Genomic DNA, 27,190 nt, shown 5'->3' on the forward strand with positions numbered 1-27,190 from the left:
CGGGAAGAAAATGAACTGTATTGCAGCTGAAACCCAGGCAGAGCTCTGGTGGAGGATGGTCAGAGGAAACTACTGTGCCCAGAGAGAATGTTCCTCATGGAAGAGATGGGATGGGAACAGGAGCTGCCCAATGCTGTGGGGTCAGGTCAGTGCTGGAGAGGTGTACAGAGGGCAGGTGTCAATGTGGGTTACTGGGGAGTGGGTCTAGGTGTTGGTGGTCAGGGCAGGGATCCTCTCATACCTGCTGGCACAGCTCCCTTGTCCCCTGCAGTCCAGCTCTCAGCAGCAGTGTGGCTGTCCCTGCCAGAGCACTCAGCTCCTCCAAGTCTCTTGCAAATTTCCAACATCAGCAGCTTAGCCACAGTCCCAGGGTGATACCAGGAGACTTCTGATACCTCTGCATCTCCAAGCCCAGCTCACAAGTGAGTGAATTGCACCCTGACCTGGCTGGTATCCGTTTCTTCCCCTGGCTCACCTGGAAGCAGCACCAGCAGCTGTTGGCCCTGCCCCACACCAACCCTCCCTGCAGGTCCCTCTCTCCATCTCACCCAAGGGAAGGATGCATCCCTTCAAGAGACCCATTGGCTGGACATGGTCCCACACCGGAGGTCAAATCCTTCCCCTGTGGCCCCCAGACATGTCCCCCACTGCCTCTCACGATGTAAACACTGGACAGAACAAACTGGTGTGTCCTGATCATATGCACATCCCAGCTCCAGTTTCAATGCACCCAGGCCAAAGCACCTCATTCCAAAACTAATGCATGGACAGACTCATCTGCATCCCCGAGAGCCCCGTCCTTCCACTGATGGACTTGTGAGCCCTGGGGAGATGTCCCTTCCTCACCCCAAATGATGAGCAGTTTACTGAATCACACACAGTGGCTGGACAAGAATCCATGACAATGAAGGTTTGGGCCTGGTTTATTAAATACCTGTTCCTGGAAGTGGTCTGGCTACAAGCTCTGTATGCCTATAGTGCCTGTGGGTCCCATCACAGCAGCATCCCGAGTTGGGGCTGTGCCCCAAACTCCAGGGCAGTGGGAAGAAGAGCAGATTTGGCTGGAAGGATGCATGGTTGTAGCCTTTCCTCTGGGCTTTCGACCAAATCCCCATCCTGGATTAGGCCTGGGCAGCATGGCTGGGAAGGAGTCATGGGGCAGGAAAATCTGTGTGTGCCCTACTCAGCGGGGAACAGAGCAGCACCTGCACATGTGTCACACTGAGCTACTTGCCTCAGGCAGGTGGTAGTTCAGTCCCATCCCTCACTCCCCATGATGTAAGGGTATCCCTTGCCTCAGCCCATGGCAAACAAACATCCTGCCCTGGCCGTACAGGTCCCAGGCTGCCTCTGACTGACTGCTCTGTGGGACAGCAGTGTCCAGCACGCAGTAGTCAGGGAGGTCCCAGCTGGCAGCAGCCCCTGCGCAACAGCAGAGACCCAGCACTGTTGTGACTCTGCCCATAGCTCAGAGCCTCCCTGGGGGACAGGACCTAGTGGGAGGATGGCCAGGACAGGGAATGTCTGGGGGGTGGGGAGCCTGTGGTCAGCGGTAATAGCGGGGGTCAGCTCTCCAGCACTCTGAGAACTTCCGCAGTACTCGCTCCTTCAAGCGGATCCTCCTGGAAAGCTGAAGTGACTGGCTCATCTCATGGGCCTTCAGCTTGGCATAGTAGTCAGAAAATTTGTTGTAGAGGATGGAGATGGGCATTCCATTGAGGATGATGCCGAAGGAGATGCAGACAAATGCCACCATCCTGCCGAGTATTGTGTCAGGCACAGTGTCTCCATAGCCCACAGTGGAAAGGCTGACCTGTGCAGGGACAGAAAAGGTAAAATCCCACGGGAACAAGCCCAGCAGACCCTGCCGGCTGCTGCTGGAACTCACTCCCTCCCGCCCCTCTGTGGAGCCACCGGTCTCCTGCAACCAGTGCCAGACCCTGACCCTAAGGCCAGCCAGCTGAGCTGTACCCTCTCCAGAGCCTGCACGACCAGGGTTCCACTGTCCAGGCTGTGACCAGCAAGCCTGGAGAGCTGAAGGAGAGAGCTGGCTGGCTGAGCCACAGAAGCACAGATCAGAGGCCAGATCCTGCTCCCTCACTGCTTTATGTGTGTCTCTTCAAAGGCATCTGGACACCCACGAGCTGAACCTTCCCCAGCAGTCAGTGTCTGCTGGAGCTTCCTTCCCCCTCAGAACTGTGGCTCCAGAGCTTCCTGGTTGTGAGCTGCCAAACAAACAAAGCTTCCTGGAGCCTCCCTCTAGGTGAAACAGAGGCATTGCCTGGGAATTAACCATGTTTAGTAAATAGGGAGCAGGGCTATGGGTATAGAGTGAGAGCTGAGCCAGAGAGGTTTGGGGTTGGCAGGGAGCTGTGCTCCCAGAGCCAGGCTCAGCCTGGGATGTTGAAACACTTGAACCTGGTGATATTGCTGAGTGACTTTGCCCTTCCTCGAGGAGGGATGAATTTGAAACAAATAGCTTTTTGTAGCCAAAGGGGATTATAAGAGCAGAAGTGATCTGTGGGATCATTTAATCTGTAAATCAAAACGTCCTCATAACCCGTGGCTCTCAAGTGCTTCAGCTGCTCTCCATCTCGGAGGTAATCCCAGGCTGATTATACTGCTCAGCTCTGCAGAGCTGCCAGCTCCTGACATAAGCAGGGCAACGAACAGGCAGCACACCCCAGTCTGTGTCCACTGACATGACATGAGCTGAGGCAAGTGTGACTATAGGTCCCACATGCAGTCCTGGGTTCCCCGTCTCAGACCCACAAGCTCTTGTGTCTCTCAAGCTCAGCAGGGCTGCAATACTGCCCAGACCTCAGGCTCTCCAGGGTGGCTGTCTCCATGTCCACAGGCTGCATCCACTCAACACTTGGATCCCATGATAGATAAAACTGAGTCACATCCCCCTTGTTCAACTCAGGCCTGGAGGTTCCCAAGCCACCACCTCTGTCCCACCATGCCACCTCAGCATCAGCTTTTGAGCCTCTGAGCTTAGTTTAAACCTCTGATTTCTTTTCTCAGAGCATGCAGGGCTCTGGGTTTCCCACCATTACTGAGCTGGTGGGAAGGCTGGGCCCTTCCTGCCTCCTGGCCAGCAGCAGTGGTGCATCCCCTGAGCACCAGAGCAGCCCCTACCCACGTTGCTCCCCCCACCCCTCTGGAAGAAGCTGCTCACACCTTACCGCTGCCCACCACCATGCGCAGGGGATGCTGGTGAAGTCGGTGCCAGGGACATCATGTTCCACCGAGTGTATGAGAGCAGAGAAGGTGAAGACACCCATGGCAATGAAGAGAAGGAGGCAGCAAACCTGCTGGTAGCACTGGCGCATGGTGAAGCTGAAGGCCCGGAGGCCGGTGGAGTGACGTGCCAGCTTGAGGATACGGAAGATCCTCATGAGCTTGATGAGCTTGAGGACTTTGCCCAGCTTGCTCACATTCTCCACCTTGTGCAGCTCCTCATGGTACTGCATCTCTCCATCATCCAGATTTTCAAAGAGGATCTGGATGTAGAAGGGCAGGATGGCCACCAGGTCTATAGCATTAAACGCTGCCCGCAGAAAGTTCTTGAAGCTGGAGGAGGATATGAGCCGCATGAGGTACTCAGAGGTGAAGAAGATGGCACAGATCATCTCCATCTGCTCCATCCACATTTTCCCTGTCTTGTTTTTCATCTCCTCCACTGTGCTCAGTGTCATGCCCACAATGGAGATAAGCACAAAGAAGCTTGACATGACAGCAATGATCTTGGCTGGGACAGAAGAGTATGGGTTCTCAATGAGGTTCCAGACCATCTTCCGAAACCGACCCAGAAATTTGCCATCAAACTGCGTCCCTGACTCCAGGGGCTCCAGTTCTGCCTCCAGCTCCTTCTCTATTTTCAGATACTCACTGAGCTCATCTTGCTTTTCCTCGAACAGGATCCGGCAGCAGCGTTGGGAGTATTTCAGATGGATACCCCAGTATTCGATTTCCTCCACAAAGTTACTCGGGCACATCTCATCCATCACCCACAGGACCCCACTGCGGTAGAAGTGGAAGATGTAGTGGAAAATTGAAGGATCTCTGTCAAAGAAGTACTCATTCTTCTGCACCAAGTAGTCATCACAGAGCTGCAGCTTCTTCACAGGGTCTGTATAGAGGGCCAGCTTCCCAAGCCGGGTGATGGGATACTGGGCCAGTACCTTGTAAGCTATCTGGAACAATTTGCCACCCACGTTAATGTTGAGCAGGTACTTGTTTCTTTGGATGGGAGTCTGGTTCTTCTCCTGGTAACCATCTGCCACATTTTGCATGGAGTTCCATTGCCTTATGAGGCTGTCCTGTGCAAATGGGATGTAGGATTCCTCTTCCTCCGGGGTCCGGCAGCGGCCCCCGTGATCCCCTATCTTCAGGCTGGCTGAGAGACTTGCGCGCCTGGTCCACTGTTGCCTCATGGTGCCCAGCCTTCCGAAGCGGTGACTCCTGTTACGGGCCGCAGAACAGCAGCTCTGGCTTCATGGGAATGCTCCCGCTGGGCACACACTGACTGGGATGAATGCTGCGAGCTCAGGGCAGTGGAGTGGCTGCCCAAGGGGCACAGCTGTGTCCTGGTGCCATGTGGCACCTGCCGGGGTCCCAAAGCCGATTGCTGATCAGATTGGGGTTTGCATCGTGGCAGTTGGAGGCAGCCAACTGCCCACTCCTTAAGACACTAATGAGATTGAGGCACTAGTCCTTTATGTAAAGAACTATTTCTAGCTCTGCACTTCTCTTTTGCCTTACTCTGTTCTTATTAGCTGCTTGCATTTGCTGCACGCTGTTTCCTGGAAGGACATCCATGACAGCAAACTGGAAACAGCACAAACTTGCCTCAATTTACCCTCAGTTGATGGGACAGGAAGGTGCAGACATGCAGGATCTGTATTGACTTTGTACCCCCACACCAGATGCTGTTCTTGGCACCAGCCCTTCGTTAAGGCTAATGCAGCTGCCCCGGCTGTCAGCTGTCACAGCCAGGGAAGGGAGATGGTCATGACCTCTCAGCTCATCCCTCAAGTCCCACAGTGCAGATTTAGAGGGGATGAGGTGAAGGAACCACCTCCACCTCCATACAGTGTCTGAGAAGATCCCCTCAGGGACAGGTTGTCCCTGTGCCATCATATTAGCCTTCAGCCCCACAGCTCACCCAGGCAGGGGCAGCAACAGGGAACAGGATACTGGAAATGCAAGCAGGTAGTAAAAGTTCCTCTGAACTACTGGAACTGAAAAGGAGGAAATAATCCTTTGGATTTGTGAGGAAAAGTGGAACCAAAATTAAACAGGCTGATATTTGAAGTCTTATCCTGGAATATGATCCTACTTCAACATGTAAAACATTGCATTGATCTCCATGAACTGGTCTAATTAAATACAGAGATGCGGAGCTCAAAGATGCTCAGGCTCTGCTACAATTGAAGTCTCTGAGCCTGAGCATTAGAACAACAAAAACACTTCCTAGCACTGGACAGAGGAAGGGAAATTGCTGTCAGAAACACAGCCCCAGGTTTTGGCACAAGATCCATAAAATGTGTTTCTTTCAAACCCGAAGCACTCAGCTCAGGGAGCAGAAAGCAAAACCTGCAATGTCTTGTGAGTTTGCCGCAGGGCCTCACTCCCCCTTGCACGGAGCAAGTGCTCTGCCCTGTACCACAGAACAGCCAGGCTCGGCTTGGCAGCTGCAGCTCAGGGTACAATCTGGGAGCAGCTGCGACAGCTGACCTTGGCCACGTGGCCCTGCAAGCACCAGCACTTCAACTGGCCCCAGATCAGCCCTGTCCCGGTGGGACTCCTGGAGCCCTTCCCACCCTGCACTTCATGCTCTGCTTGGGCAAAGGAGGGACAGCTTCAGGCATTTTTTTCACCTTGCTTTTGGCTGAGCTCCCCACTTGTCCCCAGTTCAGCAGTAGCACCCCACACTAGCCCACCCTACCCAAGTCCTCTTTCCCAGGATGTGACAATCCAAAGGTGATGCAGCCCCCGTATTGGTATTCTGTATTCCCTGTATGTGTATTCCTAAATACACAATCCATGCAAATGCACATATCCAGGAAAAATAAAAACTCCAGAACTTGTTCATTTCACATTCTTTATTCTCCTGTGTCAGTCACCACAGCCATCTCCACCTATCCCTACGGATAGAAGGTAGTGTGTGCCCTTGCAAATGACTCCTTGGTACTAAAAAAAGAGCAGCCCTGGAATAACTCAGGACTCCACACCACATGAAGTTTCTCCCATGGGGTGTGGCAGCACTCACATGCTATCCAGGAGCAGAAGACTCCTACCGCAAGGCTGATGACTGGTGTCTGCTTGGCAAGCCAAGTTCCCACCTTCAAGGCACAGAGTTGAGCAGCCAAGGCAGTAGCTTGGCACACTTAGTGAACACTTGTGCAAGGTACATGTGGCCAATGCTGAACCAGAAGCATTGGGCTCTAATCTACCCCTGCACAGACAGTTTTGAGAGGTGCACTGAGTCCTTTGGCTGGGGCTCCACATGCCACACAGTGTCTCACTCAAGACATGACTTATTTGCAGGGACACCTCCACTAGACCAAGATGCTTAGAGCCCTGTCCAGCTTGGTCCCAGGGATGGGGCAGTCACAGCTGCTCTGGGCAACCAGTGCCATGGTCTCTCCATAAAACCCTTCTTCATGTCCAGAGTTCACCCTCTGTCAGTTTTACCTGTTCCCTCTTGTCCTTACAAGCCTTGCTGAAAAGCCCCTCTTTATCTTTCTTACAATCCCCCTTTAGGCATGGACAAGACACAACATCTCCCCAGAGCTGTCTCTTCTCCAGGGTTTGCCCTAACAAAGGTGCAAGACCTTGCACTTGACCTTATCAAACTTCATGAGGCTCCTGTCGGCCTGAAGGCCCTTCTGGATGACATTCCCCTCCCCAGCTGCACTCCTCAGCCTGGTCTCATCCTCAGACTGGCTGGGGGTCCACTTGATCCCACTCTACACACCACTGATGAAACACAGAATAGCACTGGTCCCAGTACGGACCCTCAAGGGACACCACTCATGTCAGAACAGTTTTAAGGAAGACACCATTAAGAGCGTTAACAGGAGCCCCACGCAGCATTCAGCACTGGGGTGGGCAGAACACGCCTGCCAAGGGTGGAGATGTTTGTGGAAGGGAGTGTGAGAGGAGCCGCCGGCCCAGGGCTGAGGAGATCCTTGCCCCACATGGGCTCGGGTGACAGCACAGCAAAGCCATAGCAACTGTTGTCACACCCTGGTGGCACTGTCAGTAAAAGCCTCCCACGCATGGGACGGAGTAGCATCAAACAGTAGTGCAAGCATGGAGTATTTGTCTGATCTGTGCAGTCAGTGAGCGCCTATGGAAATAGGTGAGAAAGCTTCTATTCCCTAACAAAATCCAGCGGAGAGAATGGAGCAGATATAAAAAGGCTCTTGGCTGGAAGTGGAATGAGACAGTTGAACAACACCTGGCATTTCAAGGAGAAAAGCATCTTCGGGTCTGAGGCCACACTGGTGGGCATCAGCAGTAATGACTGTCATGCAGAACAACGAAGACATTTCTACAACCTTTGGGAGTGCTGGTGTCACAGGGAAGGTCCTGTGCTATTTCTGGAGCCACGGCAGTCCCACAATCTAAGACCCATTTACAAAGGGAGTATTCTCTTGGTATCCCAGTGTTACAATGCAGATTTGAGAGCTGATGTCCAATTCAGTCAGGCTCTGTGGTGAGCAGGAGACAGACAAGGCTAGTCCCACCTTATCACCTTGGGATAAGGATCTCTGTTACAAAGCCAGAAAAACACCTGGTTATTGACAGTCATTTGGGAAGAAACCTAGTTTCAATTTATGCAAAATGGAGGAAAAAATCCCACACCAGAAGACCAGTATCTCAGCAGGACTTCTCCATGTCCTTGGTAGCAGGGAGGAAAGGGGAGAGTGCTGCTGCTGCAGGGCAGACTGAAACCCCATGCACCTGGTTGACAAGCATCAGGGAAACTGGGAAAACCTACCCCCAAAAGGGAAAGCTCTAGAAGCCAGAAACACAGGGGAAGAAGGGTTTTCTCCCTCAGGCATATGGGATGCAAAACACTTACCATTCAGGGCAAGGAGCCTTTCTGGCTCTCATCAGGCATCAGCTGTTCTCTGGATGCTTTTTCAAGACCAAAGACGTCAGATCTGCATTTTGCTTTGGACAGACCCCACACAGCAACAGAACCTGCAGCTATCAGGATGATCAGGAGCTCTGGAGAGGAGAATGCACAAGTAGAAACCCACTCACTGCCCTGGTCATGGGACTAGGCTCTGCTGCTCAACACCATGAGCCAACAACCAGAGATGAGCAGTGTCCCTCGAGGACAAGGGACAGAGAGGAGGTGAGCTAGTGCCGGATCGCATGGAATGGTCTTTTCAAGGACACAACACACTCAAGGCAGAGCAATAACTAAGCTATGGTGTCAGGCCTCCCTTAGCCCTCCCAGCCCAGCAAAAGCAGCTACTGATACAGGTCTGGAATCGACCCCATCAGGATACTTAATTTATAGCCCAAGGCAGGTAGGTCCAAGACCAAGTGCAGCACTTGAGTCTCACATACCTGCAACAATCAAGACCCATGTGTAACTTTGATTCCTTGATGGCACAGAGACCTCAGGCTCAGGTGTAGCTGAAGGCTCTGTGAGGAAAGAGAAACAAATCCATGAGGCTTCCAACTCACCTTAAGGTCAGCACTCAAAGCAGTCTTCAATCCACACCTGACTGAGTTCCCAGCTCAAGAGCACCAAGAGGCCTCTTTCAATTTAAACAAAACCTTATCTGCTGCTACTGTGATTAACCCACACTGGAGGAAAAAAGTCCAACTAGAAATGCATAACAGGGAAAGGTGGGAAACTTCCCAGCTAGAGCTGGAACTGCAGCATCCCAGCCTGTCCTCGTGGCACCGAGATGCCAAAGGTACAATCAAAATGCAGCCCTTCACTTCACCTTCCAATTGACCAGGTGCAGGCATCAAACCCAGTCTCTCACACCTGCAGTAATCTCCCTCCTTGCCACACCCTTGGAAAACCCAGGGTGAGGGAAGCCAGAAGTGCCCTCCCAAGCACCCCAGCCAGTCAGTGGGTCTGACAAAGGATGCTCCAGAGCTGACTAGCTCTGGTACTGACAGTACTGGGACATAGACACAGCCGGACACAAGCCCAGGCACTGTGTCTGCAGCTCCTGACCAGCCCTGATGGCCCAGAACTTCATCCTCTTCCCTTCAGCCTCTCCATTCCCCAGAGATCAGAGGAGCTCGGGAGGTGGAGAGAGTCCAGCGTCTTCTCGAAGCAGCTGCTGGGAATTGTATGTTCTGGAAAAATGAAGGAAGTACTTCAAAAGCCTTTCCTGAGGGAGCCCTGGGGGGCGTCATTGCCGTTCCAACCAGAGGAACGGCACCAAAGGTGCGGGTCCCCAACAGCACTTCCTCCACCCACAGTGACCTGCGGTGACCGCAGCTGCCCCGGATCGGCCAGAGACGGCGGGGAACAAAGGCTTCGGTGCTGCTCGCCGCTCCCGCCCGCACCCCGCGGCCCCGTACCTGCGCTGCCGGCGAGCGGCTCCGCCGAGCTCCTTGGAGGGGTCACCGCGGCGCCGTCGGGACTCGGCTCCGCCGTTGTCGCGGTCCCGCAGCCCCACTCGTCCCTGTCGTCCTCACAGTCGGGGTGGCCGTCGCAGCGCCAGTCCTGAGGGAAGCAGGGGGCGCCGGGCGCGCACTGGAACTCGTCCGGGGAGCAGGGGGACGGGGTGGCTGCGGGGAACGGGCGTGTGAGGGGAGGCCGGGGGCTCAGCGCCAGAGTCCCCCCGCGCGCGGGGCACACGAGGGCTCCAGCCAATGAGAGCGAAGGGCGTGCGCGGGGAAACCAATGGGAGCCGCCCGCCGGGCCGCTCCCCCAGCTCACCGTGGCCTGGCGGCGGCAGCAGCAGCAATAGCAGCAATAGCAGCAGTAGCGGGAGCACTCGCGGCTCGGCCATGCTGCGGGCCCTCACCGAAGGGACTCGTCGGGGCCGCCGCGCTGCTACAAACGCAGAGCGCGCAGGAAAAGCGCGTGCGCTCAAGCCTGACTTCCACCAATGGGCTGCTCGCGACGGCGGGGCGCGCGCCCTTGAGGAGGCCCCGCCCACCTCCGTGCGCTTCGGGGCGGTGCCCAGGGCGGTGTCACGTGACCGGGCAGGGCGCCCGCTCAGCCCGAGCGGCGCTCCGGGGGCACCGGAGCCGGGCCTGCTCCAGCCTGCCTTGGAGCCAGCGTACGGAGCTGCCAGCGCCGGCGGAGCCCCCTCCCAGCTCCAGGAACAGCCGGGCTCTCCCGCGGATCCCTGGAAATCCATGAGCACCACGGTCGATAGTGATATGCTGTCCCCCGGGAGGACAGCGCTCTGCTGGACCGAGCAGGGTGCGGTTGCAGCACCACAGTGGCACTGACGGTGGCGGGGGGAGTGCCCCAGACTGCTGAGCAGAACCTGGGCCCGGAGGGAGCCCTGTGAATGAGGGCTGAGCTTTACTCAGCTGTGCTCACTGAATGACTACAGCTTACAAATGCTCCTGTACTGTGCCACCATTCAAACCAACCAAACACACTGGTATTAAACAGCAGTAACTTGAATAAATCAAATAAAATAGACAAAATGGGGGGGTAATCATAACTTTATATACAGTAATTAATCAGACATCAGATTCCTCCAGCAGTCTGGAGGCCACATCCAGAACAGCCTCCCCATCAGAGCTGCTACGGAACACCCGTGCCCATCATACAGCCTCAGTTCACTCTCTGCTCACAAGTAGGGCTCATCCTTGGAAATTTCCCACTTCCTAAGTGGTGGTCCTGGTGTCACTGGTTTCTTCCCTGTTGCTGTCACTGCAGTGCCTGAACTGGGGTAGAGAAAGAAGGAGAGAGAAGAGGTTTTAGCAACACTCTGGAAATCACACTTGAATTTAACCAGATGTCCAGGCTGCAAAGTAGTGCTGGAGGCGTTTGTTAATCAGAGTTCCAGAATGGTTTGGACTGGGTAGGACTTTAAAGCGCACCTCATTCTAGCCCCTGCCATGGACAGGGACACCTTCCGCCACCCCAGGTGGCTCCAAGCCCTCTCCAACCTCGAACATTTTTGAGCTTGTCTAGGAAGCCTGTACCACGACCTCACCACCCTCACATCCAAGAATTTCCTCCCAATATCCCACCTAACCCTGCCCTCTGGCAGTGGAAGCCATTCTCCCTTGTCCTGTCGCAAGTCCCTCTCCTGGAGCCCCTTCATACCGTGCAAGGGGTTCTCAGGTCTACCTGGATCCTTCTCCTCTTCAGGTGAACACCCCCAGCTCTCTCAGCCTGACCTCTCTGAACTCTCTCAGCTCCAACCCTCGGAGCATCTCTGTGGCTTGCTTTGAACTCATTGCAACGGGTCCTTTCTTGGAGGCCTAAAGCTAGACACAGATGCTCCAGGTGGGGTCTCATCAAAACAGAGTAAATTCCCCCACTCCACTTATTTTCAAGGAAATACACACGCAAATAATCTGCTCTACATTCTTCCGCCAGTCTGAGTGACTCCCCGCTGCCGCTGGGCGCGTTCTGTGTTCCTATACAAATCAGGAACAGGGCCAACACCGCCCGCATCAGACCCACCTGCCGGCTTGTGCCCCCGCGGGCAGGGTTCTCTGCGCCGCCACCACCACCAGCGGTGGCAGCGACTCCCGGCGCCCGTCCCGGCTGCAGTAATAGTTATCGGCGAATTTGTGGCTGGGGCCCACGGGGAGCCGCGGCGGCGGCTGGGTCCTAGGCAGAGAACGACCCGAGTGTCAGTGGCGGGGCCGGGAGCGGCTCAGCCCGCCGCCTCGGCCCAGTCCCGGCACCGGTACCTCTTAGCGATCTCCTCGTAGCGCAGCTGCAGCTTCGCCTGGAGATCCCGCTACAAGGCAAAGCCAGAGCAGCTCAGGCAGGACTGCCGCCCTGCGCCAGAGGCTCCGCGGAGCCGGGGGCGCAGCGCAGCTTCCCGCGGGGCAGAAGAGCCCCGAGCCCGGGGTTCTTACCCCCGCCAGGAAGTTGCGGAGCCGCTGGATCAGACGAGTTGCCGTCGCCATCTTGGCCGCGGTGAAGGGCAGGGGCGCGGGGAGCGCCGGGAGCACGCGCGCGTGACGCTAGATCTCGCGAGACTTGAAGCTATATAAAGTGACGCGGGGTGCCGCCCCATCTTTCCGCGCCCCGGAGCCGCCATGGACACGAGTCGCGTGCAGCCCATCAAGCTGGCCAGGGTGGGTACGGGGACCGGGGAGGCCGGGCTGGGCTTGCGCCGGGCCGCGGCACCGCGCTTACTCTCTGTTCTGTCCCCGCAGGTTACCAAGGTGTTGGGCCGGACCGGCTCTCAGGGCCAGTGCACTCAGGTGAGCGGGCCGGGCCGGGTCGGGCGGGCGCGATGCCACTGGCCGGACCCGGCCATGCTGATGCGATCCCCCCCGCAGGTGCGCGTGGAGTTCATGGACGACACGAGCCGCTCCATTATCCGCAACGTGAAGGGGCCAGTGCGCGAGGGGGACGTTCTCACCCTGCTGGAGTCGGAGCGCGAGGCCCGGCGGCTGCGCTGAGCGGGAACTGGGGCCGCCCCTGCTCCCGAATCGTCCGTCGAGGGATGGAGCTCGTTCGGCCGTGGGGCGCGGATGGGGAGGAGCATAGCGGCCGTGTCACTGCAATAAAGAGTTTTTCCAGTAGCCCCTTGCCCGGGTTTCACTCGTAGAGCGCCGCCTGACACCTCTGGTTTGTCTCACACCGGAGCACCTACCGCTTTCCTTGGGTTCAATAGCAACATGCCTTCCGTATTGAAGAGCACAGTGTCTTCATTATAATATCACTGCATTACTGCATCTTTACTGACCTGTCGCAACAAAAATAATTCTGTTTTGATTACAGTAGCCTCAATCCTGACCTTCCTGTATGTGACAGTGAAGTGGCACTGGAAACTTACTGGATCTCAGTGGAATTAAATCACAAGTTGAAAGTCAAGCTTGGTACCAGCTTCCAAAGCAACAGCCTGCTGCTTCTAACTATCTGTCCTTAGTAAACTGCTTAGTGAATGCTGCCATAAATATAGTACTTGCTATCCTTCCTGGCAGTCACCCACAGAGAGCAAATGCTTGTCACTCCTTTTTGATTTACTGGCTATCTAATTTTCTTTGGCTTTCCCTTCCACCACAAAATCAGTTAGCAAGATGTGTTGTTTTAGGATATTGCATAAATCAAAAATAGGGCTCTGAGAAGTTTGGAATGAGCCTTAAAGCTGTGTTGGTTCAAGTGTAGGTTTTTATGACTGGTCTTTATCTCTTATAGAGTGGTCCATGTTAATGGTGTGTTTGGGCAGTCAGATCTGCAGCTTTTCATGTATGGTCTCTGATGGGAGTGGTTTTTGTCTACAGTGTCCTGAGTTTGACTGAGGAAGTTCAATGGCAGGTGTGACTGAGGATTTGGGTGTCCCAAAGCTAAGCAGAGCACTGTTGGGGCAGTTGCACAAAATGAACTGGAGCAGGCACTGTTGCAGGGCTGACATGTTTGCGGGATTTGTCCTTTCTGCCAGTTTTAGTTGTGCCCTGTGCAGCTCATGGGCAACATGAGGTGAGGAGTTTCTGCCATGGAGAAAGCCCTTGTGTTTGAGCTGTTGCTTTGGGGGTTTCAGTTTCAGAGAATTAGCATCAGGCTGTGCTCCCTGGCTCGTGTGATGCAGCAGAGCTCAGAACTGGTCTTATGTGCCAGAAGTCCTCTCAGAGTTCAGTTCTGTGGCTGCTGCTCATTCCTTCACAGCTTCATCAGTGACCCAAGAGTGTTTGTTCTGGCCCCTGCTAGCCCCGAGTGCTGGATGACTGGGACAGAGTGGTTTAGAGAGCTGTATCCTTTCTGGAACGTTCCTGTGGTCCCAGCCTGGTCCCTGCCCATCTGAGGAGGGAGGCAATCTGCATCCTCACACTTGGTTTGGTGATTGCCCTTTAGTGATGCAGTGTAATATCAGCACCACAGAGAACCGGGGTGGTGCAGGGCTGCAGCTGATCCTGCAGAATGAAACGGGCAAAGACACTGCTGCAGCTGCCTGGGACACTTCAGCAGGAAGAAAACCAGACTGAGGGATGCAGCCAGTGCATAAACTTGTCGTGAATTACTTGGAATGTGGGGTCACCTGTTAAGGTCAGGAGCTGTGCCAGGCTTGCCTCTGCTGCAGCTCTTGCAGGGTTTGTTTTAAGCCAGGCAAGAAGGCAGAAGACTGTAGATGTCACTATAATATTTAAAAATAACTTTAAATTTTATTTATAGCTTTAAAATAAACATCAGTATTAAAATACCAGTAAGCAGAGTAGTGTATTAGGGAGTGGAGTGAGCACTGTATATTAACTCCAGTGCAAAGCTGAGAGCAAGTTTCTTGGGAGGGTTGTGGAGTTCGCCAGCTCAGAGCAGGTCAGGCAGGGGCAGAAGTGGTGAGGCTGGGCCAAGGAGTAGGAATGGGGGGCACAACACATTACCTTTGTGAAGAGTTCAGAGCAGAGCTTGACTTCCCACACAAAACCCTTTATCCTCCTGGTCCTTGTCCTTACCCTGTTCCCACCCCACATGGCGCTCACACACTTGCACAGACGTGTTCTCTGACATACATGTTCCATTTTGCAGGCTCCACCTGTGTGCTCTGAGCTCTTCTGGCCCATGTGTTTTTCCTGGTGCTGTCCTCAGCTGCTCTCCTCCCTTTTGGGATGGGAAGTGGGCAGAGAGGGACTTGGCTGTGAACTCTTGCTGTCTGTACAGTCTGTGGGACTGGTTAACTGGGGAAATGTTTAGGAGGTAATTGTTCTTTACTTGGGAGGACCTGCTCCTCTGGTGGGTTATCAAGCAGGCTTAGTCCCCAAATGCATCCTTGGCCCTTTGCCCCTTTTTTCACTTGACTGCAACCCCAGCTACTCAGAGATTTCGCTCCCATTGAGCAAATCAAATCCCAAGTGATTTCATGTTGAACTTCGTATTTTGGCTAAGCAATATAATTTTTTTGCTTTGTATGCATATGCTAGAAAGGAGAAAAAAAAAAATCAGATTTCAGCCAGGAAAGGAAATGCTGGAAAAGAAGGGCAAGTATTTGAGTCTGGAAATGCTCCCAACCCCTGTCCAAGGCAGCATTCCCTCTCCTATTGCTGTACAGGATGTGCCTGCAGAGCACCATGTCCCTGCTGGGGCCAGGACCTGTCACTTGCCCTCCTGGCTCCACATCACTGATACTGCTGCCTTCTTGGAACTGCCAGAGAGCACAAACCAGGTGCTGTTTCTGCTGCGTTGGTTCTCTGCTGTTCCTCCTTGCTGAGGGCTCGGAGGTGGTGCAGCTCTGGTGCTTGTGACAGGGAGCAGAGGGGATGGGTCCCACCGCAAGGTCACTTGGCTCCAGTCACTTGGTATCCAGTGGAGGAGATGGGTGAGGGAGGCCCAGGGGTGGCACTTGTGATGGGACTAAAGTTGCAGGGAGTGCTTTGGCACAGAGGGGTAGCAGGTGAGGGGATGTGAATCACAGCCCAGTGCTGATGGTGGCCCCTGGCTGGATCCCAAGGTCACTCTAATTTTGTTTCTTTGGATTCCTGGGGCTCTTTGTGGCTGTTGGTGAAGTCCCCTGCTGCAAAGAGAGTTGTCACCAGAGACCCCTCCAGTGACTCCAGCTGGTCAGGGCCAGCTGGGCTGTTCTGAGCATGTGGCACTTGAAATGCTCTGTTCTTGGTCCTGCAGCCTCTTCCTGGAGACACCTGTCTGTGTCACAGCCCTTTCCCCTCCCATGGGGAGTGGTGTGGTACTCACGGGTGTCTGTGCCTTCATGCCATTGAGGTGAGCGTAGAGGAGCGCAGCGATGTCACTGTGACCCGCCTCCAGCGCGACGGCAACAGCGTTGTTACCATCCTAGAAAGTAAGAGAGAGCATGCAGAAAGGGGTTTGGGGACATATGGCAGCGTGGGCTGCCTCGGCCTAGTGGCAGAACCTTACACTGTCCACAATAGAGATGTCACAGGTGGGCTGAGTCAGCAGCAGCTTCACGGTCTCCACACGGCCATGCTCGCAGGCGCACATCAGCGCGGTGGAGCCCTCCTCATCCTGCAGGTTCACGTCGGCCCCACAGGCGAGCAGAGCTTCCACCATCTCCTGCCGACCATGGCTGACGGCCAACATCAGCGCTGTCTGGCCAGCCTGCAAGGAAGGGACGCTGCCAGGCCACTCCTGCCCCCACTCTGCTACCCACTTATCCCCACACCACCTGCTGAGACAGCCCTGCTACCAGGCAGGAGGAGCTCCTAAGGTGATGCCCTCCCCACGCACCAGGTTTTGGAGCCACTGTCCTGCCCTTGGAAGAGCTGAGCGTGGCTCTGGCATCTGCCTAGGAGTGGGAGGGTCAAGATATGGTGGCCGCCAGACGACACCGACCTGACTAGCCTTGGCGTTGACATTGCCCATGCTGAATAGCCTCCTGACCACATTCATGTCCTCCTCCTGCTCAACGGCTGCCAGTGCTGCCAGCATGAGGGCGGTGTACCCAGCTTTGTTCTGGTGGTCCACGTTACAGATCCCTGTGGGGGTGGGAAGAGGGGGCTCAGGATGCTTCAGGGCTGGTGGGAGACATGGACCAAGACACATGCCTGGCTCCCCTACAGGGTCCTGCCCAGGGTGCTGTGAGCCATCCCATAGGCACAGAACTGCTGATGGATCTCCCCCATGAAATTTGGGCTCCTGAATGGGCTGGGGTGACTTCCAACCCCCACACCAATGAACAGACACAGCACAGGGCAGTTCTTGCCCCTATACTGCCAATGCCTTCTCCCTGTGCTGACATTGCCAGGACATGACCTGGGGAACAGTGGGATGCTGGCCAGGGGATGTTTCTGGGGCTGGGGGACACTGACCTGTATCCAGCAGCAGCCACACGATGTGGAAGTTGGAGTGGGAGACACTGTAGTGCAGGGCAGTGTTGCCATTCCCATCCGCCAGGTTCACCACGTGGGCCAGGAGAGCTGGTGAGATCTCGGCAAAGGCCAGGAGGTGGTTGGCAACCGTGTCAGGGATGGATGACTTTTGGCTGGACAGACGGAACCACTCCTGAAGGACCAGGCTGCTGCTGGCAAGCTGTGAGGAGAGAGGGGCTGAGCTCCCCCTAAGCCTCAGCCCAGGTGGCAGGGAGCAGAATCCCTGCTCCAAAGGGGTGGCTGAGGGCATGCCCCATGCTGGGCATGGCCTGAGCTGAGTCCACATGGGTTTTGGGGCTTCTGGGACAAAGCCTGAAGCAAAGGGCTGTATTTTGGGGGAAGGTGCTGAGCCAGGCTTTGTTGGTCCCTCACTGAGTCGGGCCAGCTCTAGGGGATGTCGGCAGGGGCTGGGCAAGCCATCCCACCCCAGCCCTCCACTTACCACCTCTTTGCTTTTGGCAGCACCAGGGTGGCCCAGGTGGGTCTTGACAATGAGGCAGGCCTCCCTCATCCTGGGGCTCAGCTCGAACCTGTAGAGAATATGAGGACATCCACGGTGTGGGGCTGCATCACCCCACCAAACCTGTGAGCTCCCCAGTGCCTGTAACTCTCCACAAGGTCCCCAGACTGCAACCTCCAGCTCAGTAGCTGCACCCTGCTCCAGCCTCTGCAAACCACCACAGAGCCCTTATATGGATGTGCTTAGGCACGATTCACCCATTCTTAGGCCACATTTTTCCCTTTTGTTGAAAAATGCTATTGAAGGCTATTGTTCCACTCTGAACTATCTTCTGCAGCAAAGAGGCATCTGGGGCCTCTCATCCTTTCCTTAGCAGACCCAAGAAACTGGAAGGATTGTACCCTGATGAATGGTCTCTGCAGGAGCTGAACAGATTTCTCCCACTGACAGCACTTACTTTTCCTTCACCTCAGGGGGCTCCAGCAGGGTCACATCAGTCCCCTTGCACTCCAGTCTGGGCTCACACGTGCCTTCCCCAGCCTCCTCCTCTGAGGTTTCAGTGTCTCCTTGCTCTGAACTGTTGGAACTGTCGGCCGAAGCCTTCTCAGAGGAGCTGTTGCCTTCTTCCTCCTCCTCACTGGATGTGCTCTCATACCTGCACAGAGGGAGGATGCTCAGTGGCAACACAGCACCAGTCTGGCCCCCTTCAGGCCCTGTCACTGGTGCCAGTCCAGGACAGGGATGCAGGGGACCAGGATTGGCTCACGGGGTGGCAGAAGCCTCTCAGCACGTACTCCCCGTTCAGCACGCCCACAAACTGCAGGCTCTTCTTGCTGCCCTCTGCCTCGCCCCGGGGAGGACCATCCCGCTTCTTCATTATGGACTTCAGGGCTCCTACAGGGAAAGAGATGGATATCAAGGGTCAGTGAACAAGTATCATAGAATTTTAGAATCATAGAATGGTCTGAGTTAGAGGAGACCTTACAGACCATCTCATTTCAACTCCACTGCCATGGTCAGGGACACCTTCCACTAGACCAGGTTGCTCAGAGCTCCATCCAACCTGTACTTAAACACTTCCAGGGATGGGGCATACACAAATTCTCTAAGTAACCTGTGCCAGGACATCACCACTTCACAGTGAAGAATTTTTCCTAGTATCTGATCTAAACCTACTGTTGTTTTGAAACCACTCCCCCTTGTCCTGTCACTACATGCTCTTGTAAACAGCCTCTCCCTGGGGATTGCCAAGCACCCCAAACCCACTAGATTCCCCAGAGAGGCATGGAAGGGACATGGGCAACTGCTGGAGCATGGGTAGTGTCAGCCCTACAGGAATTGTCCCCGACAAAGCCATGCTCTCCCTTCCTTCAGGAATATTCCAACCCAGACCCTGGTATCATCCCTGGTGACACTCACCAGCTGCAGGGCTTGGGGCTGCTCCACTGTCGTTTGCTGGGGATGGGTCCTGGTTGCTGTGTGCCATCTCCAGCACAGCTGGCCCAGGACCTTGGCTGTCTGGGCACATTTCCCCCATTGCTCCTTCACCTGGCGCTGAGGGGCTGCTCATGCCATCACCCAGGCCAGGCTCCATCACCTTGCCTGCACCAGACTCCTTCTCCTCTCCTGCCAGGACAATGCTGCCCACATCTGTCTGGCTGCCCTTGTCATCGCAGCTGGCAGCTGAATCAGGTCCCACTGCCACATCCTGCCCGTGGGGGCGGCAGCCTACGGCGATGCAGGAGGTCGGGGGGCAGCACTCCACACCTGCCTCCACCATCGTTGGGGGGTCACCAGCTGCCCGGCTCCATGTCACTACCACAGCCTCCACCTGTGCCTCAGCAACCTGCGGCTTGGCCATCACCTCCTTGTCCACCTGCCCGTGGGGCCGGCGGGCACACACCTCCAGCCGCAGCTCCTCCAGCTCCCGCGTGGCCTCCTGCAGGTGGCCCTCCATCACAGTGATCACTTCCTTCTGGTGCCCCACCGTCTGCTGCAGCAGCTCCAGCTCCTGCTCAGCCTCAGTGGTTAGCCCCAGTGAGGACTCCAGCACCCAGACAGCCACATCCCTGCGTCCCTGTGTGCCGTCTGGCACGTCCCCACTCTCCTGCTGTGACCGGTAGTAGAAGACAGCATCTGTCATGGCCCGGTCCTCACCCACTGCCACAGAGCGGCATGGCCTCTCAGCCACCCTGGGGCTCTTGCATGGCCAAGCCCTGATGTTCCGCTCCGGCACAGCCAGCTTCTCTGTCAGCTTCCTCAGCTCTGCAATTTTGCTCGATCGCCCCTTCGCTGGCTCTGCTTCACTATCTGACCCTGTGCGGGGCACCTCCTCACCCTCTGCCCCTGTCTCAGACCCAGAGGGGTGATGCAATGCCTCACGAGGCTCTGCTGACAGCTTCTCTAGCAACTTTGCCTTTTCCCTCTTCAACTCGCAGATCTGCATCTCCAGGAGTGGGATGGTTTTCACCTGCTCCTCCAGGTCCCGGAGCTGCCGCAGGGCTGCAGCCATCTGCTCGCGCACGTGCTGCAGCGGGGCCGTGCTGAGCCCTGCAGCTGGAGTGCTGCGTCCCGAGCTGCCAGGGCTCACCCGGCCCCAGCCAGCATGGCCCTCAGTGCCAGGCACCCAGTGAGGTGGCTGGCCCAGGGAACCTGGCAGAGCACTGTGGGAGGGACCACCAATATCCTGCAATTGGCCCTGCTCCTGCTCCAGCCTCCTGCTTGTCTCCAACAAGGTCTTCTCCACCCGTGGATTTGGCACAAGGCACTTGCGGGTGGGAGGTGGGAGCAGCCGTACTGGCAGCAGCGAGGCGGGGTGGGAGGTTGGCTTGCTCGCAGGCTCCAGGGGCACTCGGCTGTGCGGGGACAACAGCAGCGCAGTCCTGCCCTCCTCGCTGGCCGTGGAGGTCAGAGACTCGGTGGAGGTCCAGGTGCTGGTGTGGCTGCTGGGGCTGCGCAGAGTGCCGGGCGGCGGACGGGACCCTTTCCCCCTGCGAGGCAGTGGCACTTTCTTCAGTGTTTGGCCACTTTCAATATCATCAACATATTTCAGGAAATCAAGGTCCAGCAGGAAGCCATAAGGGGTCTCCACGGAATACGAGCTCTTCTCTCCATCATCCTGCTCCCGGTACAAGAACGGGCCCCCAAGATCTGCAAGAGCAGCAGGAACAGTTAGGCAGGGATCTGGTGGAGACAGGATGGCTTTTCCAATAGTTTATACTGGAATATACAGCCTGCAGGCCCCTCTCCTCCATGATGTGCAATGTGTCTGTCTCCAGCACATCGGTGCCACAAGGTATCACAGGGCACCCAGTCCATGTCAGGGTTGGTGCTGGAACAAGGAACTCCACTGGGATGGGACGGGACAGCTCAGCCCTGCTACCCCTCTTGCACCCCTTCCATTGGCACTACCTGGTGACAACCCTGGTCACTTTACCTGGGAGGTTCTGGTTCAGGGGTGCTGGCTGAGCCATCTTCTTCCCAGAATGCTGCTGACCAGAGGACCATCAACCTGCAACAACAAGACCATATCCAGCCAAACCTTATGAACCTGGTGAGCCCCAGGCAGCCACACAGCCCTGATCCCCAACTAGGAAGAGCCCTGTGGCTGCCCCCTGCTATCTGCTAGGTCCCCTGGCCTCCCCCAGCCGAGGGCTCACATTGGAGCCAGTGGTCAGGCAAAGCACAATGCTGCCTTCTCCGAGGGTCACAAGCTGGAGCTTGTCCATACAGTGGGAGCAGGCCAGGAATAAAGACGATGTTGTAACCTGTATAGGTGCAATACTCAGTGTGAGTTTTGCTTTGGGTAAAGGAACCTATGTTTTGGCAAAGCCATGTGACTGCAGAGAGCTGCCAACACCTGTCAGTGCTGGGTGTGATGCCCATTCTCACCACCCAGGGTACCCCACAAGGCTTCAGGGGTGTCCTGAGGGACTGATGACCCCCAGGAGGGACCTGACTGCTTTTTCCTGTCCATAATAATAATATCCCATAATGTGGGATAAGGCAGAGGGGAATGAAATGGGAGCCTGGTTTTCTCATGAGCCAGGCATGGACATACTGGAGGAGAGCCAACAGGATATGGCTGTGGTCCAGAATTGAGCTCATGGCTGGGGGGTGCCACCTTCTGTGAGCACTGAGCTGGGACCTGCTGCAACATCTGACAGCATCTGGATCCTGGGGCCCAGGTGTGAAGTGCTCCTGGCAGGAGTAGGATGGGATAACAGCAACTGGGAGCACACACTGCTGCTGTACGTGGCATCAGTGTTCTGATGGCTCTGCCCATGGGGCACAGGTGGCCATCAGGCTGAGCAGCTGTTAGTGGGCAAAGCATTTGGCACTGGGCTATGTTCAGAAGAAAGCAAGGCAGGAGGAATGCCGCAGAGGAATGGTGGCTTGGGCACAGCTCTCAGGGAAACTGAGGCTCAGCACTGCCCAGGGAACAGTGCAGGATCTGGCCTTGGCTGCAGAGAAACACCCACATCTGTCCCTGCTTGCCCTGACCCTGTGGAGCCAGCAGAGCTGTGGCAGCACCAGGCCAGGCTCAGCCTGGACACCACGGCGGCCGGGGGCCGTGTCCAACTGGGCAGAGATAAAACACTTCCCACTAGTCACTAGGACAGATTTTAGGGCTCTCCTGCTCCTCTGCAAACCCACCCACAGCCAATGCACATCCCAAATTCCACCTCCCTCAGAATCATCCCACCTTTGAGCTGGCAGGCATTCTATCTCCCCTGGGAACATCCCAGCTCCATGCTGGCATCCACCATTCCCAAGCTGCTGGCCTCATGTCCAAGAGGGTCCACACATCCCCCACCTCATCTAATCCCTCCCACCCTGGGAAGAGTTTGGCTTCCTCCTCTGCATGGCCTTGCTGCAGGTAATTAAACAGTGCTGGGGCCAGGACAAACTTCCCGCTGGGCTCCACACATGTTGTAAATCAAAGAGGAAGAGAGAGCAACAGGAGCCAGACCAGCGGGTGTGTTTCCTCAGGGGGAAGTGACCGGCAGCTCCCTTCCGCTGCCCGGCCTGGGTATTGTCCTGCCTTGGGACAGGAAAAACCTCCTCTGCTGAGGAGACCTCCCACTCCACTGCAGCAGCAAAGGGCCCTTTGCACCAGCACTGCACTGGTGTCCCCTCCACTGAGCTGGGGACAGGCTGCTCATCACCTTCCACCTCCTATGGCAACCTTCAGCTGCATCCCAACTGTGAGGGACATCCTCCCACTGCTTCCAGAACTCATTTCTTTTGGTCTGACAGGATGAGCTGGACCAGGGTAGGAGCTTCTGTCTTCACCCAGCTCCAAAAATGTGATGGGACATGCCACATCCAACCATGTCCAAGTGACCGCAGGGACCCCATGATGTTCACACCCTTCAGCAAGGTGCAAACACCCCCCAGGCTCCTCGGTCTGTGCAAACTGTCCCTGGGCTGGGGAAGAGGTGTGGGGCTGGATTGGTGAAGTGGTCCCCACTTGTCCAGCAGGCTGAGTCTTCATATCCACGGCCCAGCCAGTGTCAGCACCAGTTGGACCTGGCTGCCACAGCCATGGCACCACTCAGCCCTCCACCTGGGCTGAAGTCTTGCTGGGACCAATTGTAGCAGCCACTTTGGTGCCAAAGACTGATTTTCTACAGCTTCAGCTGCTCCTTTGGGCACTGGTGCAGGCTGCTGAAGGGGCTGGGCACATAGATCCCTGGGGGTAGCTCTTGTATGATCCCAGCTCTCTTTGGAAGCAATGAAAGTGCTGTTCCTAGCACTGGTGTTTCAACAGAAAAGCAGGATGGTACAAGCAAAGGACTGGTAGGGAGGCGAGGGGAGGAGGATGTGCAGGCACCCAACCACCCCCATGGAGGCAGGGCTATGCTTTGCTCTGGGCTCTCATCTGTATTTTCCCCTCGTGCTGTTGTACCAATGACAGCATGGGAAACTTGGGGTCAAAACTGGAGCTGCTCTGCCCAATTATAATAAGAAGTCATGTCAGGGATGAGGCACAGTCCAAGTACCACCTGGTCCTCATGCCTCAGCCCCAGCTCCAGACAGCACCTTGGGACCCCTGGCCTCATGGGGCAACTTCCCCTTGGGGTTCCCGAGCTCCCAGACTGGCAGAGGAGAGGTCTGGGGAAGCTGTTCCTAAAGCTCGAGACCTTTGGGCCCTTTTCCTCCTCAGAGGCACAGCTGCAGCAGCCCTCAGCCCAGTTAAACCACCTGCTGCAGCGCAGCCTGAGCTGTTCCACCAGCAGGGCTGGGACTGGACACAGGGAGGGTTCTCCGTGGCTCTCCTCCTGAGCCAAAATACTGAGGTCATGAGGAATGTGAGAAGAACAGAGTCCAGAGCAGCCCTGGCCAGCACAATTTGATTTATCTCAGCCAGGCATGCTTCCCTCGTAGCTGTGCAGGCGATAAGCCCTGAAGCTTGGAACTGAAGCTGTTCCAGAGTTAAAGGGAAACCACTGAGCAAGCACACAGCTTCCTCCACTGCCAGCAACCTGCCAGGATTTGGGTTCCTCACACACAGCCAGCTGTCACATGTGCTTGTCACCTGCAGTGTTACCTGCCAGCACTGTGGCTGGGTGCAGCAGGAGGTATCCAGGGCTCATGACACCCTCCTGTCCCTGTCCCCTGCTGCAGGGGCTGTAGTGGAGGGCCTGTGCCTATTTGCCCAGGCCACCTTGGCCATGCTGTCTGTGCTGGAACTGCTCCTGGAGGAGCTGGATCCAGGTGGGTGGGTGCACAACACTGACCCAGCGAGAGAAAGGGAAATGCTTTGATCATCTCAACAGCCTAATTTCAGGGTTGGACTGTTATTTCTGGAGTTGTCGTCATCAATGGCTGGCTGGCTGGAAGGCCAAAGGGGTTGCCCAGGCTCTACCCCTCAGGGACCGACCTGAGCTCACACACACAGCTGTAGAGTCCACACACGAACTTAGCCACACGGGGATCAGCTCCACCAGCACCTCACACCTATAGTGCTATAAGCTCCCTACAGCTTCACTAGAGTACATCAGCTCCTTTCCTCGCACCCTCACCACGGCTGCCCAGCAGCACCTTCCACCAGCACCTCCTGATTCTCTGGGGGCTGCTGAGAACACATGGCATCAGCAGCGATGGCCTGGGCTTGTCCTGCTCCGAGGGGCTCAGAGATGAAACCGAATTTACAGCCGGGGAGCCCAGGTACAGCCAGGATCCCATGCACAACCCCATGGTGGGATCGCCATGCGCATGCAAGAGCACCCCAAACACTGCAGCACCCCAGAGGGGCCTGCAGTCGCCCCGGGGTCCCACCATGCGGGGAACCCATAGCACCCCCAGTCCGAAGAGGTCCCCAGAATCCCAGGAAGTCCCCAGAACCCCCAGCCCTGCACTTCCCCAGCTCCCTGGGAGTCCACCAGCATCCCCAGCCTTAAGGGCTGCCGGCACCCCTAGGGGATACCCAGCGCCCCGGGGTGACAGCAACACACTGAGGCACCCGCCCGCCTGTGCGACAGCCCGTCCCCAGCCCAGGGGACCCCCCCGCCGCCGCCAGCCGGAGCGGGGGAGTTCCAGCCCGGGCCGGCCCCGCTCCCGCCGCCGGGGCCGCTCGGGCGGAGCCCCCGAGGCAGGGGGTGCCGGGGCCACCCCATCCCGCGCGGTCCTCCCGCGTTTGCGGGGGCTCCAGCGCGGCCCCTCGGGGGGGCACCGGCGGCGGCGGCTGCGGGGCCCTGCGGGGGCCGCCACCGGGACGAGCCCCCGCCCCGCCGACGCCGGGCCCGCCCGTCCCGTCCCGTCCCGTCCCGCCCGGTCTCCGCCGCCCCTCACCGTGCCGCCGGGCTCCTGGGCTGCAACCGGGACACAGCCCCGGGCCCGGGACTCTCGGGCTGCTCCGCGGCGCCGGGCAGCGCTGCCCGCCGCAGCCCCGGGCCGAGGGCGCGCGGGAGCGGGAGCGGTCGGGGCGGGGCGGGGAGGGGGCGGGCGGGGATGGGCCCCGGGCCCGACGGGACGGGTACCGCCCCTGATCGCTCGCCCCGTGGCGTGCTCGCCAGCCCGCTCTCCGTGTGGGGAGGGGGTATCGCTGTCCCCGTGGCCGCCCGGGGTAGGATGTGCCCCATTCCTGTCACTTGGGGGAAGAGGTGTCCTCTGCCCTTGTCACCCCCATTTCCCCTGTCCTAATTACCCTGGGGATGGGGTACGCGTACTCCCGTCGCTCTGGGGACGGGATTCTCCCTAACCTGTCCACATCGGGGGTGATCACCCTGCAGAAAGGGGCATCCCTTGCCCACATCACCCTGATGCTGGGGTACCCTCTGTCCTGAGCTCAGCACCGCTGCTGGCCGGGGCCCTGCGGGTGGCGGGGGTCCAGCTCCCCGCACCACCGGCTCAGCACAGCCGCCCGCTGCACATCTTGCCTTCGTCCCACCCACGGCTGGGAGCAGTGTGCCTCTGGCCCTGGCTGGGCTCCCCGGGCCTGGCCCCGCTGGGTTCCTGGCAGCCCTCCCTGTCCCAGCAGCGGCTGTTTGTCTCCTTTTCTTGCCAGCTTTCTTCCCCGCCTGCTTCCCGTGCTGGTCGCTGAGCCGCGAGCTCTTGGGTTCTCCCGCATCCTGTAAGAACCCCGGCCATTCCCCACCTTGGAGCTTGCCCTCACTAACTGCTCCAGACCCTTTCAGCGCTGAAAACCTCAGCAACGATTTTTGCTTCTTTGTCATTCCTTTTCAGCTCTGAACTTCACGGGTATTTTTCCATATCTGGCTCTTCTGTAACACTACTCACGGGAAGAGCAGGAGAAACAAGATGTGCTTCCCGACGTCCCTCCCAGCTGCTGGCAGGCAGTTTGGGGACTTCCTGGGAAAGGGTTTGCATCCGGACGGAAGTACCTTAATAGCTCTAATGAATCTACCTCCACTGACAGACCTTGTCTCTCGCCAATCCATTTGCATACCCGGCCTCCCCAGCATCCTGTGGTAATGAACTTGGTGATTTCACACCTTCAATCGGTCTCCAAAGCAGGTTTGGAATAGCAGTGCTCTTGCCGATTCACTGACTACTTGGAGAAGAAATCGCTTGGGTTCTCTGCACCATGTGGCTCCACCTTCTCTGTCCATCCAGCTCAGGAAAAGTGAAGTCTGGGGCAATAAGCCAAGGTCCGGCTGTGCTGTGGACCAGCTCACAGTTCCATGATGGGCCCACATCCAGGTCCCTCACTCCTGCCCTTGGACATCCGACAAAAATGTCACCCACCTCCAGGCAGCAATTCTAGTTTCCTCCTTGCAAAGGGAATAAAACAACAAAGGAATAGTGAGCTTGGGAAAGTGATGTCACCACAGCTCTGTGGGTGCCAGACCCCCACGTGACTGCTGCCACCCCAGCACGGGTGTTGAGCTGTGGAAGAGTAGGGAGACTACGAACCATCCAGCACCACCAAAGAAATACAGCCCAGGGGCTGCCTGAATGTGGTGCTGGATCACCAAACTCTGGCAGCTTAGACATATTTCCAGGCTTAGACTCACCAGCAGCCTTTGAACAATAGTGATTGCATTGCTCCCTGCAGGGATCTCACTCCTGTGGCTTTAAGTTTTGGTCAAACCCAAGGGACAGGCCTTGTTTCCAATATTCATTGTTTTCTGCAGCAACTACGTGGGACTCAAATATGAGGCCATGGCCAGATAACTCACCTGGGCTGGCTGGTGTTCACACCCTGTGTAAATCCCATCTGCATCCAGGAGCAGATCACATGGAGCAAAGTGCTTCTGAAGCCTCATCTGGTGACCGGTG

At 56.6% G+C, this 27,190-nt stretch overlaps 5 protein-coding genes across 6 annotated transcripts; 1 reads left to right on the forward strand and 4 right to left on the reverse strand.

Annotated features, from left to right (window-relative positions):
- Positions 1-1,000: 1,000 nt before the first annotated feature.
- LOC117008457 (potassium voltage-gated channel subfamily V member 2-like) lies at positions 1,001-4,444 on the reverse strand. The gene is made up of 2 exons (XM_033082335.1): positions 3,189-4,444; positions 1,001-1,813 (listed from the first exon to the last, which is right to left on the reverse strand). The coding sequence occupies exons 1-2, from the start codon at positions 4,437-4,439 to the stop codon at positions 1,547-1,549; spliced, it is 1,518 nt and encodes a 505-aa protein (XP_032938226.1). The 5' UTR covers positions 4,440-4,444; the 3' UTR covers positions 1,001-1,546.
- A 1,648-nt stretch (positions 4,445-6,092) lies between these two features.
- Positions 6,093-10,145, reverse strand: CD320 (CD320 molecule). Its single transcript, XM_033082496.1, has 5 exons — positions 9,935-10,145; positions 9,574-9,783; positions 8,596-8,673; positions 8,099-8,247; positions 6,093-7,784 (listed from the first exon to the last, which is right to left on the reverse strand). The coding sequence occupies exons 1-4, from the start codon at positions 10,005-10,007 to the stop codon at positions 8,102-8,104; spliced, it is 507 nt and encodes a 168-aa protein (XP_032938387.1). The 5' UTR covers positions 10,008-10,145; the 3' UTR covers positions 6,093-7,784; positions 8,099-8,101.
- Positions 10,146-10,659: 514 nt separating this feature from the next.
- Positions 10,660-12,157, reverse strand: NDUFA7 (NADH:ubiquinone oxidoreductase subunit A7). Its single transcript, XM_033082238.1, has 4 exons — positions 12,055-12,157; positions 11,884-11,933; positions 11,651-11,800; positions 10,660-10,902 (listed from the first exon to the last, which is right to left on the reverse strand). The coding sequence occupies exons 1-4, from the start codon at positions 12,103-12,105 to the stop codon at positions 10,806-10,808; spliced, it is 348 nt and encodes a 115-aa protein (XP_032938129.1). The 5' UTR covers positions 12,106-12,157; the 3' UTR covers positions 10,660-10,805.
- Positions 12,158-12,204: 47 nt separating this feature from the next.
- On the forward strand, positions 12,205-12,729 carry RPS28 (ribosomal protein S28). Its single transcript, XM_033082239.1, has 3 exons — positions 12,205-12,276; positions 12,358-12,405; positions 12,484-12,729. Exons 1-3 carry the CDS (start codon positions 12,238-12,240, stop codon positions 12,604-12,606), a joined length of 210 nt encoding a protein of 69 aa, XP_032938130.1. The 5' UTR covers positions 12,205-12,237; the 3' UTR covers positions 12,607-12,729.
- A 1,545-nt stretch (positions 12,730-14,274) lies between these two features.
- On the reverse strand, positions 14,275-25,327 carry KANK3 (KN motif and ankyrin repeat domains 3). Of its 2 annotated transcripts, XM_033082235.1 has the most exons (10): positions 25,241-25,327; positions 20,880-20,954; positions 18,863-20,593; positions 18,238-18,337; positions 17,901-18,098; positions 17,426-17,513; positions 16,924-17,143; positions 16,448-16,590; positions 16,013-16,213; positions 14,275-15,928 (listed from the first exon to the last, which is right to left on the reverse strand). In XM_033082235.1, the coding sequence occupies exons 2-10, from the start codon at positions 20,914-20,916 to the stop codon at positions 15,698-15,700; spliced, it is 2,949 nt and encodes a 982-aa protein (XP_032938126.1). In that variant the 5' UTR covers positions 20,917-20,954; positions 25,241-25,327; the 3' UTR covers positions 14,275-15,697. The 2 variants fall into 2 exon arrangements, with proteins under 2 accessions (XP_032938126.1, XP_032938128.1); XM_033082237.2 differs by lacking the exon at positions 25,241-25,327 and having other exon boundaries at positions 20,880-24,874.
- Positions 25,328-27,190: the final 1,863 nt, after the last annotated feature.

Source organism: Catharus ustulatus, chromosome 29 (assembly GCF_009819885.2).
Source record: "Catharus ustulatus isolate bCatUst1 chromosome 29, bCatUst1.pri.v2, whole genome shotgun sequence".
Taxonomy (NCBI): Eukaryota; Metazoa; Chordata; class Aves; order Passeriformes; family Turdidae; genus Catharus; species Catharus ustulatus.